The following is a 12,879-nucleotide window of genomic DNA, read 5'->3' as shown; positions in this document are numbered from 1 at the left end:
GAAAAGGCTCAACTACATGCTGCTGTTTAGTCTTTTAGTTTTAATTAATCTTCCCAGTGTCAGATCTCTCTTCATGCCCTGACAGGCTTTAAAGCACCTCATCCCTTCTCCATTTACCTGTTCATCATCACCCTAATCCTATTGAGATGCTATACCTTCACTTGATTGTTACTTTTATCAGATGTACTGGCCGTCATCCCATCCTTTGGGTGAATCATGCAGTAATTAGACAAATTAACTAATGGAGACACACAAGACTGCAGCTGCTATAACCAGAATCAAAACACAATCTACACTGGACAACAAAAAGTTTGCTTCCTGAACACTTTTGGGTGTATTTTATGGATTTTGGGCTGCTGAACACAAAAATCACCTTTTTTTAGAAATACCCTATTTTTGTGATTTCCTGTCATATTTTAAGTCTACTTCAAGGATACAAAACCATGATGTGCAAAACGTCATTGAAAATTCATTTTCTGCATTCGCACTCAGACTTCTTCCCTGGTGATCTGGGTGCAGTCAGTGACGAACATGGTGAAAGGTTTCACCAGGTCATTGTGACCATGGAAAAGCAGTATCAGGGCAACTGGACCTATCAATGCTGGCCGACTATTATTGGGCACCAACACGAGAGGCACCAGGTGCTGAGTACAAACAAAAATCAGTGTGGCAAAGCATTTTCAGGTCAGTTGAACTAACGCAATGTGTCAGCGTCATTGTGCGATTAAACTTGCTAAATTCAATCAAAGTTATTTTAATGTTTCTCCAACCTCCTACGTGATACAGCAAATCGGGATTTACTTTTGTGTTCAGCTTGAAGTTGTCTCGGATAAACCCTATTTTTTTTTCAGGAATAAAACCTTTTGAAAAGAAATGTTGCCCATTATTATTGGAGATACTCATGGGACCAGGCCACACCTGTGGAGACAGAGGGTTGGCTGATATTGTGTGGAGACCCGACATCTTTTTTTAAACTACTTGCAGTAGAAAATGCAAAATAGAAGGGTAAGGCCGGGAGATAACTGTTCACAGACACAGAAGACCAACCCTTCGTTGTATTCCCACATCTCAGGTGGGAGGTGGAGAGATAGGAAACTGACAATAGCTATTGAATGATTTGTACTTATCTCTTGACACTGGTTTTTAGGCTATCTGGTTAATTTGAACTACTCTCCAGCTGGGCGCAAGGAGAATCGGGAGGCTATTAATAGGCATGTATGAGAAAACAATAAAAGAGAAATAAGTGACACAATTGGTCTGATGGGTTTAACCTGACAGCTGAAATTGATATTTAAATGGTCTATTAAATATAGGGGAATATAAAATAAATGAGCCTCCTTGTACTCCAACTTTGGTCTTCGACATAAGTGCATAAGAAATAGGGGTAGGAGTAGGGCATTTGGTCTGACCCTTCTTTGCCATTGATCAAGATCCCAGCTGCTTCTCTGCCTCAATGCCATTTTCCTGCACTAACCCACATCCCTTAATTCCTTTCATATCTAGAAATTTATTGATCACTGTTTTGAATGAACACAATCACTGAGCTTCCACAACCCTCTAAATTAGCGGTTCTCAACCATTTTTGCCCTAGGCCCCACTTTAATTTTTCAAAAAAAACGTACGCCTACCATTAGTGGAAAAAAGTTATATATTCAAAAGAAGTTTTAATTAAATCATTTACTGCAAGTATACTTTTGAATATACAACAGATTATTAATCAATATTTTATTATGTCTTAGAATTTAAAAATGTAATAAAAGTAATGATCGAATCAGAGGAAGAATTCTGACCCTAACAAAAAATGAAAAAAAAACACACTAGCGCCATTTCTAACATTTTTTTCTCACAGAGAGTGCATCAAAACTGCACAAGCCTCATACTTTTCCTTCTGGGGTCCCTATTTTTTTCCGATTTTGGCATCCCCTCAGGCTGGGGCCTAGGACAGCCCTCCCACCTGCCCTCCCCCTGCATCAATATGCTAGTACACAAAGATACATACAGATACAGGTCTTGCTCACTACTGAACTGAAAAAGTAAAGGGGTATGGATGGAAACATGATTGCTAAGATAATTTGGAATGGATTATAATAAGACCAGTCAGAAAAAATATAATTATAATGTTAACCAAAGATAACAACAGTTTAAATAAGAGAAACATCGGAAAAGTAAAAACATGTTATGAAAAAGAACAATTGTGTTGTACTGACAGTGTGGCCAAGTCACATCTTTCACACCAACATAATGAGTTTATTTTTTTAAACCAAATTTTTAATTATTTCCCAAAATATTCCTACGCCCCACTAAAATATTTTTAAGCCCCACACCTCATCAAAATATTTCCATGCTCCACCTTGAGAATCTATGCTCTATATAGATTACAGAAATCCAAGATTCACCATCCTTTAAGTGAAGAAAGGTCTCCTCACATCAGGCCTAAAGAGCCTATTAATCTTTACTCTACAGCAAGGCACGGCATATTGAAAGGTCATCAATTGATGCTTTAGGTTGATGACTTTTCAAAAGAGCTGTTTTGACACCTGGCCTGCAGAGTATTTACAGCATTTTATGTTTTTTTTTACTCTGGGAGGTTACACAAATGTCAGTCTCAACATTGAGAAACCCTTCTCTTTGAGAAAGCTGAGTGCTGATGTCTGAACTCTCTGTGTTCCCGTTGTGGCTGCTGTATTTCTGCTGGAACTTGAACTTTCAAGTTCAAGGTTGCTTTTATTGCCATGTAATACTACATTAGAATTGTAACATACATAATATACTTTACCTTATGCCTGTCGTAAAGCCATTAGTATTGCCCAGTACCTCTTATAGTACAAGATAAAGAGAAACAAAAGAGAGTCCCTTTGAGTTTGTGGATTTACCTCCAGCGCTCCCACAGGCTCTGCAGCCGCACAGACTCCCGTACAAATTATTGGCAAACCGAGGTCCAGATCATTTTTTCTCCCATACACATCTTTGAGAACCCACAGGAAATATTGCTAAACCTTAGCAATTTAAGGAACAGATTGGAATAGCTGATGATGGGGCATGGGTGAGCATATTGCCCGAGAGGTGAGATGAATTGTTAACCTCATTGAGAGGAGTTTTAATATCCTGAACCAGGTGACCTCTTATTGATTAGGTTTGACAATAGTCAAATATCTTCTGGCACCCACTCTTCACTGCCATTGTTTCCGTCCCCTGTCCCAGAGCTGATCCATGACAAATCTTGAATTGGAGACAGGTTGGATACATTATGCCTGAGGAACACTCGGTTGCTCACAGACCTTGAGCTGAATCATGGTGTAACTGCATACAAAGAGCAAGACATCTTATGGTCTCTCTCTGCAACTCCATGCGAGCTCTCAACAGAACCAGTAGGTCCAGCGACAGGACTGGCGTAGACCTCTTGTAAGAAGGACGCATCACTCCCAGAGTGAAGATCATGGTCTCCTGGCCCTGCATAACATCCTCTCAGAGCGCAGGAAGAGATCTCTCTATGTGGCTTGTCATCTCCTATGTCATCTCCTATGTTTGGTCAGACAGGACTAACAACATGCTTATTATTGGCATCTGCAGCTTCACAAAGATATCTCAGTCAAGATCCTTCATGTGTGGGCCCACCCTCTGGGGAGCTTCAGCACCTGGACAGCAAGCTACAACCTACTCATGCCTGATATATTTCTCCTTAACACACATCTCTCCAACCTGATTTGTTCATATCTCACAGAGACGGTCCCTAAAGTGGTGCTATTGAGGAAATGTGAGTATTGACAAGAGTAGAGAATCAGGGCACATTCCATTGTAACATATTGCTGATTTAGCAAGGCTAAAGCTGATTGTGAAGAACAACTCTTTATTTGGCAAAGACAGTACAAAACTCAACCGATCGATAAGGGACACAACTCAATATTATAAATCATTTTAAAAAATGTACTTGTATGGAAAAAGGATGGTGAAAGTCTGTTGGAATGTTCTGGGAAGCTAGAAGTTTGTATAAATATGCAACTTATGAGCCATGTGGCAGTCTCCCTTCTAGTGGGACTAGCTGCAGGTAGCAGTGTCCCTCACTGTAACAGAGTTCTCGCACTTTGCAAAGCAGTAATAGAGCATAATGAAATTTGTAACTGTATTTGTGTCATTTTGCCAAGTAATCTCAGGTTTGCTTCAAAACTACGGGGTGCCCAGTGCATGAAGCACTTTATCATCTCATCTCCCTCCTTGCCCTTCACTCCTCCGTCCTGACCATCAATTTCCTGCATCTTTAGATCATGCTGTTCAGGTGAGAGGAATACAAGGGTCTGTTTCCTCTACATAGAAAAATGGAGAAGAACTGCAAATGTAAATGTGCACATAGCACCATTAGGATGATGCTTCAGCATCTATGGCAGTGAAGAGATCAACTGTATCATTGCAAATGGGATGTAGTAATCATATAGAAAGAAGCATTATTCATTAGCATGCATAGCTGACTCCATGAAAAGCCTATGCTGGAGAGATGGTGGTCTTCCTGCTGCAAGTGAGCGTGCCGTCTTCAGTGTGGGTGGTCTCCCTCTTATTTTGCACTATTTTGGTTCAAATAGAAAAGAATATAGAGTCATGTGTTCAGTATTCTATGTTTGGAGGCAATCTCTGTGTTGGGGAGGGGTGGAAGGAGACAATTTGAGTGTATTGAGTTTGCGCACAAGCACTTCTGCATCTCACAGGGACATATTTAACAAATTATCATACTTTGCTCCATTGAGTATGAATTCTCAGTCCTGGAGAAGGCAACTTCCCTTTCTCATATTTCCACAGGTCACAGAAGCCCTGTGCCAGCTCTCAGACCTTTCTCCCTTATCACCCTTCAACCTATTCTCTCTCACATCAATTTACTCTGGTCACCCAGCTACAGTAACGAGCAATTTACAGTGATCTACCATCACAACTCTGGAATGTGGGAAGAAACCAGAGCACTCAGGGGAACCAACACAGTCACGGACAGCACTCAAGGTTAGCATCAAAAGAAGGCCCTTTCATTATCAACTGTGCTTCCCTCAATTTCTATCTCATGGTCATTTAGAAACGAGAGCAGATTCCTCGCAAGTACTATAAAATCTCTGTTATCTGTAATTCAAGCATCTGGCAGCCATAAGCAAGCAACAAAAAATTTAAAAATCGTGGAAAATGAATAGGTAAAAAATATAGGAGTTTAAAATTGGCACCTCCTAGCAATCAGTTCACCAATCACACAACAAGCAATCTCAAGAAACTGGCAAATACACTTATCTGGCCGGATACTCAGGGTTTTTACTGTATATTGTTCCAAAGCTCTTCAACGTGCCCTTTGTATTTCATATTTCCTGACATAGAAGGGAGGCCAAGTCAACGTAAAGAGTCTATGGTGTGACTCATGGAACAATCCATTCATCACTGATTTTCCTGGTATCTTACTCTCCCATGTTAACTGGAATTTTACCACTCTCCTACATACTAGGGACATTTACAGTGGCCAAATGACCAACAGGTCTGTAAAGCAGCAGTGCTCTAGCTACACCAGAGTGCCAATAACACACATTACTCTTGTCAGGTTGCAATGATGAGTGTGTTTTTCAGAGCAGATGCCCTTCCCTGATTACTGTGCAGCAAGAATATCAAGGGTACTGAATTTGCTGTGGTGTTGCTCAGAATCATTCATAAATATTTTTGACTAATTTTGAAAGAGGGGTCCAATATAGTGCTGTGTTAAGGGTATTCCTGCATGGTAAAATACATGGAATTCAATTTTTAATTAAAAGTACTGATTACATGTTGGCTACTGGAAGTTGATAAATTCTAATGAAGTACACTTGCTACTTTTTTCCTGCTTACTGGAGATGCTGCATTGAAAAATCAATGAAATTCAACTCAAAAAGAACTAATTAATGTCACATAATGAAGTTAATTGCTGCAATAACTACCTTCCTTCCTAGCCAATTAAAGTCAAGATGGCTGGGAGCAGATTACTCATGCGTATCCAAACCTCTGTAGGTTCTGACAGTTGGCTTTTTTGAATTACTTTGAGCCGACGATCTTAAAGCCTATTTTGACTGCCTCCAACCTGCAGAGTTTATTGTTACAGGATTGTGTTCTCCCAACAAATATACTGATCAAAATTTGTTTACTGGGTGAAGAGATCTATACTTCTGCTGACATCATATTCTCCATCATATGAACATGTTACTTGTATTTAACTATATATTTTATTATAAATGTTTGAAGGTTTTCTTTTAAAAATTCTACCTGGAATTGAAGAGGGCTATCTCAAGTAGTTTTGAGGATATGGCTTGGGACTCCAGTGAATCCTTGCTCATGTGTATCTCAAGCACAATTTTGGATACCAGTATTTGCATTATAGGTACCCGATCCTTTATCCGGAACTCTTGGGGGACAGTGTATTCCGAATTTCAGATTTTTCCGGATTTCGGAAAGCCCACCCGAATTGTGCTGCCATATCCACCCCCACCCCGTTCCAGACGCCCAGCCATCTCCCCCAACCATGGTCTCTCGGTCGCTTCCCCCAACCGCCAATCCCTCAGCCGGCCGGATGTCTCCCCTGTCCACCGGTCCCTCAGCTGTCTCCCCCAACCAGGGTCCCTCGGCTGTCTCCCCCAACCGTGGTCCCTCGGCTGCCCGGACGTCTCTCCCGACCGCCGGTCCCTCAGCTGTCTCCCCCGACCGTGGTCCCTCGGCCGACCGGCTGCCTCCCCCAACCACCGGTCCCTCAGCCGTCTCCCCCAACCGGCGGTCCCCACTTGCTGGATTTTGGAGCTTTCCGGATTTTAGATGTCCGGATAAAGGATTGTGTACCTGCAATAAAATTAAATGATCAGGAGCCTTGCTTTTTGTTGAGTTTATGTGCTTTTTCGAACAGGGGAAAACTCTGCCTGTTTAACCTGTTGCTCTGCCCCGACTGTGAGATCCTGATCTATCTTGAATGTACTGTATTATGAATAGGCCACAATTTGCACATTTCATAGATTTTTCAAAGGATTGAGGAAAATAATATGACAGCAAACTGACCTGAAACCCAAAGAAATTATTTTCAAGAAATCATAACTGCAAATCAACAAGAACAATTTGTAATTGCGCCTTCTGTACTAAAAAAATTGCAATTAGAATTAGCCAGTACCAATTTCAGTAAAGAAACCAAAGACACCGCATGTCGGCAGCAATAAGTGTTGTAGCTCAACAATTATCTTGGATCAGGGTATTTTGTAATCTATCATTGGTACTTGCTCTGTAATTGAAATGAGTGCAGGGTGTTTCTCATGCAGTTTAAACAATAGTTCACAGTATAGAAACAATTTATATTTGCACCTTCAGAATATTGAATAATCCTTCTCCTAATCTCTCTTGCCTGAAAGGAGAGATTTGCAGGTCAGACCACAAAATGCTCACACTAATATTAAATCTGAAAACATGAATTTAGTCAATATAAATACTCACGTCATAACCAGTGTTTCATCTCCTGGTTCACTCAGAAGTCCATCCACAAAGACGGAAGTGCTGGTAAAATTGTGTGTTGTCCAAGTATGTCCTTCATCTACACTGAATCTAGACATAAAGAACACAGTAAGTATATCGTTTATTCTCCTCATAGTTATGACAGTAACACAACCAACTCCCGTACTTCCTCAAAAGTTGTTAAATCACCCTTCATTGTTTCTCATCTACTTTCACAACCTGTTGAAGTAAATTAGAAGCAATGAAATTTATAACATTAATAGTTCCACTCAGCAATTATGTACCTGATATGTACCTTTAAATTTTAATTTATGCTTTTTTTTGCACTATTCAGCCAGATATTTTCTGAATTAACTCCTTTTCATTGCTTTAAGAGAGTAGTTTTGATGGTCTGACTGGACCACTTCAAGTTCAATAGCAAAAGTCTCTGCACCGATCATCCATCCACTGAGCACTGGATGGTCATGTGGCAGGTCTGTGCAATGCATGTTCCTCTCTGGTATCTGACAAGAAGATCTAGTTGACTCAATTAAATGAGAAAACAGCTGAAAAAATTTTACCATTGCTAATCATCTAGGAGTAAGCGTATATTGAAGAACTTCAGCTTGTTTTAAAATACTTCAATACCCAACCAACATTCCACTCCCTTGCCCCCCACCAAGAACTCCATGACCAAACCTCATCTCCCTGATATTTCCCTGACCACTCCAACTTCCCCTAACACTCGAATGATGATATTTCCAGACTTACTTTCTCTGAATATCCTCCAAATCTAAACCAGGCCACCACATCTCCTCCTCTCACCTTCCACCATGCAACACCTGCCCACTACCTGGATCTCTGACTGAGCCAGAGATCTTGATTTTTCTCACAACCCCACTCAGGCTGAGCTGCCATGCCACTCAGCAACCCAGGTGCTTCACTAAGTTTCTGCACCTTACTGAAAGGGGAGGCCAGCCATGCAACCTCAAGCCCACACATTAAGCTGGTATTTCCACGGCAAGGGACCAGATTCATTAGCCAACAGGAGACTAGAATGGTTGAGAGGTCATGAATTGACCTTGGTGACCTGACCATCTTCTGACCTGAAACAAAGGTAACTTTACTTCTGTAGCTGCCAAACAGGGATTAGGTCTATTTTGCTAACCCCTTAGAACTCTTTAGTCTTTGGTCATTGAAATGTTCCTTAGTCTTTGCTAACTGTTGATGTAAATTTGTTTCAGATTGTTGTCAGAGTACATACATGACATCACATATAACCGTGGGATTCTTTTTCCAGTGGGTGAGACAGAATTACCACTAACTGGTCATGCAAAAAAAATGTATACGTGCAAACAAATAAAGAACTGTAAGCCAATAACGAAGGTAAACTGACTGTGCAATACAGAGAGAATAAAAAAATCAATAAAGTGCACAAATAAGAGTCCTTAAATTAGTCCCCGATTGAGTTTGTCGTTGAGGAGTCTGATGGTGGAGGAGTAGCAGCTGTTCCTGAACCTGGTGGTGCCAGTCTTGTGGGACCGACACCTCTTTCCTAAGGCAGCAGTGAGGACAGAGCATGTGCTGTGTGGTGTGGGTCCTTGATAATTGATGCTACTCTCTGACGGCAGCATTCCCTGTATATGAACCCAAGAGTGGGGAGGGTTTTACCTGTGATGTCCTGGGTTGCATCCACTATTGCTTGGAGGGCTTTACACACCGGTTTTTAATTTTTAAAAAATTATAACAATGCAACATAGTAGAATGCTCTTCTGGCCCATGAAACCCATGCCACCCAATTAACCTACCAATCGCAAACATTTTTGGAGGGTGGGAGAAAACCAGAGCACCAAAAGGAAACCCACAGAGATCACGGAGAAATTACCAACTTCTTACAGGCAGGGCCGGATTTGAACCTAAATGAGTGGCCCTGTAATAGCATTGCTCTAACCACTTCCCTATCCTCGTCAAGATCAGGACAAGTTTTTCCGAACAAAATAATTAATTATGGTTATTCATTATGAAAGTTTCACTGAAATTTCCTTACTTTAGTATCTTTAGGGGGATTGAGGTATCCTTGACAGCGACAATAACACCACCATGATCAAGGTACAGAATATGATGCTCTTCCTCAAACACCTGAAGAAATGATATGAGAACTATGAGATTATCATTAACTCTGAAAAAAAATCTTTTTAAAAATTAATTGATGAGAAGGATAACAAACTGCAAATCTGATTGAGTTCAAAGCTTGTCTTCAAATCGGTCCAGGCGATGCGCCAGAAAAGCAACCAGGCTTAAAAATAAATGCATTTCCTCACTCTTTGCTCCAGATTACATTTACAAACAGGATCAATGGGAAAGAAAAGGAGAAAATACCGCAAACACCCAGCTGGTCAGGCAACGTCTACAGAAACAGAAACTGAATTAATGATTCAAATCAGAGATTTTGCCAGAATTGGGAACAGGATTCTGACAAAGATTCTCGACCTGAACTATTAGCCCCATTTGTATCATTCTCTGTTTTTACTTTATATACCCAAAATCTGTGTTTTTTTCTTAATGGGGACATGACAAGGTTTGTTATGACACAAGAACAGAGCAGAAGTAGGCCATTCAGCCCATTGGGCCTGCTCTGCCATTCAATGAGATCATGGCTGATCTGATGATAGGCTCATCTCCAGGAACCAGCCTTTTCCTCATATCCCTTAATTCCCTTACAAAGCAAATGTCTATCCACTCTTGTCTTAAATATGTTTACTAAGGTAGCATTTCACTGGGCAGAGGATTCCATAGATTCACTACTCTCTGGGAAAAGCAATTTCTCCTCATCTCTGTCCTAAATCAACTACTCTGAATTTTGAGCTATGCCCCCTAGTTCTCATCTCTCCTACCAATGGGAACAACTTGCCTATCTCAATCTTATCTATTCCTTTCATAATTTTATACATTTCTTTAAGATTCCCTCTCATTCTTCTGAATTCCAGTGAGTGCTCAATCTCTCTTGATAGGCTATGAGATAAATCTAGTGAACCTTCTCTGCACTGCCTCCAAGGCCAGTACATCTTTCCTCAAGTCAGGAGACCAGAAGTGTATGCAGTACTCCAGATGCAGCCTCACCAGTACCTCATATAGTTGCAGCATAACCTCTCTGCTCCTAAACTCAATCCCTTTAGCAATGAGGGCCAACATTCGATTTGCCTTCTTCGTAGCTTTCTGCACCTGCAATTTAGCAACTCTCCCCATTGTTCCTGAAGCAGAGAAGTCCAATTCTTTAACCTTCTCCTTTTCTTTACATTTTTGCATTGAAGCCCTCCATCTGGAACAGATGCACAACCTTTCAAACTCAACTTCCGACCACATTGTTTTTTTTTCATCTTTTAATTCATAAGATTAAAGAAAAGCAAATGAGTGAGTCACATTTATACCTGTTATTATCCGCAAATATGTTAAATTTCTGCTTTCAGCACAAAATAAATGTGATAATTAGTAAAAAGCTTTGATCAAATCTCTGATTTATGACTGGATGCTGGATGCCCTATGAATTAATTCACCCATCAATCATTTCTATTTAGCATGTATAATATGACCAAGGTTCTTGTTGGGGCATGAATTTCATCTTCTGGCTGGATCATTACCTCAGGCAATGAGCTGACTGCACCTGGAAATCCCAGATAGCCTTGAGTTCAAGTTCCAACCAGAACTAACTCTATTTAGTTGCAGATGACACGAAGTTAGGTGGAGGGGGCAGGTAGTGTTGAGGAAGCAGAGTCTACGGAGGGACTTTGGAGAAGTTGGGAAAATGGGCAATGAAATGGCAGATTGAATACAGCGTAGGGACGTGTATGGTCATGCATTTTGGTAGAAGGAATAAACACATCTGCAGAAAGAAGATGTCCAAAGGGATGAAGGAACCCCAGTGCAGGATTCCCTAGAGGTTACCTTAAGATTGGGTTGGTAAGGCAAATGCAATATTACCATTCATTTTGAGAGAACTGGAATATAAAAGGAAAGATATAATGCTAAGGCTTTATCAGGCTCTGGTCAGACCACATTTGGAGTTTATTGTGAGCAGTTTTGGGCCCCATATCGAACGAAGGGTGTACTGGTTCTGGAGAGGGTTGAGAGGAAGTTTGCAAGAATGATCCTGGAGTTGAGTGGTTAGTGCATGAGGAATGTTTGATGACTCTGGGACTGTACTTTCCAGAATTTAGAAGAATGACGGGCATCACTGAAACATACTAAATATTGAAAAGTTTGATAGAGTGGATGTGGGGAAGAGGCTTAAAGTCGTGGGAGTGTCTAGGACCAGAGGGCACAGATATCCCTTTAGTACAGAGATTAGGAAAAATCTTCAGTCAAAGGGGGGGGGGGGTGAGAAGGGAGTTAATCTGTGGAATTCAATGTTACAGACGGCTGTGGAGGCCAAGCCATTGGGTCTATTTAAAGTGGAAACTGCCTGTTTCTTTATTTGTTGGAGCATTAAAGGGAAGAAGGCAGGGAAATGAAGTAATGAAGTTGAAAGGAAGAATACATCAGACATGATTCAAATGACAGAGCAGACTCGATGGACTGAACCGTCTAATCTGCTCCTATCGCTCATGGTCTTATGGTTTGAGCAATGGAAACACAGACCTATTAGTTCCCTCACATCATTGATTTAGATTGAACAATCTTCATTTCTTCTGGTCATACAAATATTCTGTTGAAAGGACAGGCCCAACACCTCCTTTTGTTTATCCAAAAATGCTGTGTGAACTCTTTTTTAATAATTTTTATTTAACTCTTCACTGTGAACCACATAATACATACAGATTTGATGCGCCATCAAGCAGAAAAGCAGACACAAAGCATTAAGTCTGTTCAACAGGCTTTATTCCACATAAACTTCCACAGAGCTGGCTGTGAGAGTGGCTGTGCTGGCTCTGAGACTGAGCTCGGGGGCCGGATGTAGTTTATAGCCCAGAGGATGATTGGCAGCCAACCGGGTGTCGCCTTGTGGTCTTCCTGCAGGGACATAGGTTTCCCCCTGCAGTAGGCTAGTGGTGTATCACCATATTCACCCCCTTCTTTAAAATTGTCCCGAGAGGGGGGAGGTTACATTCCATGTTCTATGAAGCCACAAACATATGTACATTATTTACAAGTTTACACAGTCCGGTGGCCATCGGAGTCTCTGCGACCGTTGCAGGGTTGGTTCCTGGTCAAAGGTCGGCGAGAGTAAGCAGGGACTAGTCGGGTTGGCGGGGGCCGTAGTGGCTGGCGTGGTGCAGTGCAGTGGGGTGGCCTGGGCGACTGGAGTTGAAGTGTGTGTGAGACATTGGATGGGTGGGGGGGGGCGGGTTCATCCCCCATGGTTGAAGTGAGTGTGGGGTGCCCGGGGTGGGGAAGGCGTGGCAGGCTGGCATGGTCTTGGAAGTCCCA

At 41.5% G+C, this 12,879-nt stretch overlaps 1 protein-coding gene across 6 annotated transcripts in view; it reads right to left on the bottom strand.

Moving 5' to 3' along the window:
* Window positions 1–12,879, bottom strand: part of sorcs2 (sortilin-related VPS10 domain containing receptor 2) — an 848,688-nt gene that overhangs the window by 142,488 nt on the left and 693,321 nt on the right. For all 6 annotated transcript variants that reach the window (XR_011354139.1, XR_011354138.1, XM_069926521.1 and 3 more), the window contains exons 13-14: window positions 9,503–9,594; window positions 7,459–7,566 (exon numbers count right to left, since the gene is read on the bottom strand). Coding sequence is in view for 4 of the 6 variants with exons in the window: in XM_069926521.1 (XP_069782622.1) it covers window positions 7,459–7,566; window positions 9,503–9,594 (200 nt within the window). In the remaining 2 variants the exon portion in view is untranslated. The remainder of the gene's footprint in view (window positions 1–7,458; window positions 7,567–9,502; window positions 9,595–12,879) is intronic.

This window comes from Narcine bancroftii, chromosome 3 (genome assembly GCF_036971445.1).
Source record: "Narcine bancroftii isolate sNarBan1 chromosome 3, sNarBan1.hap1, whole genome shotgun sequence".
NCBI lineage: Eukaryota > Metazoa > Chordata > Chondrichthyes > Torpediniformes > Narcinidae > Narcine > Narcine bancroftii.
This window is presented reverse-complemented; position numbering and strand designations above follow the sequence as displayed.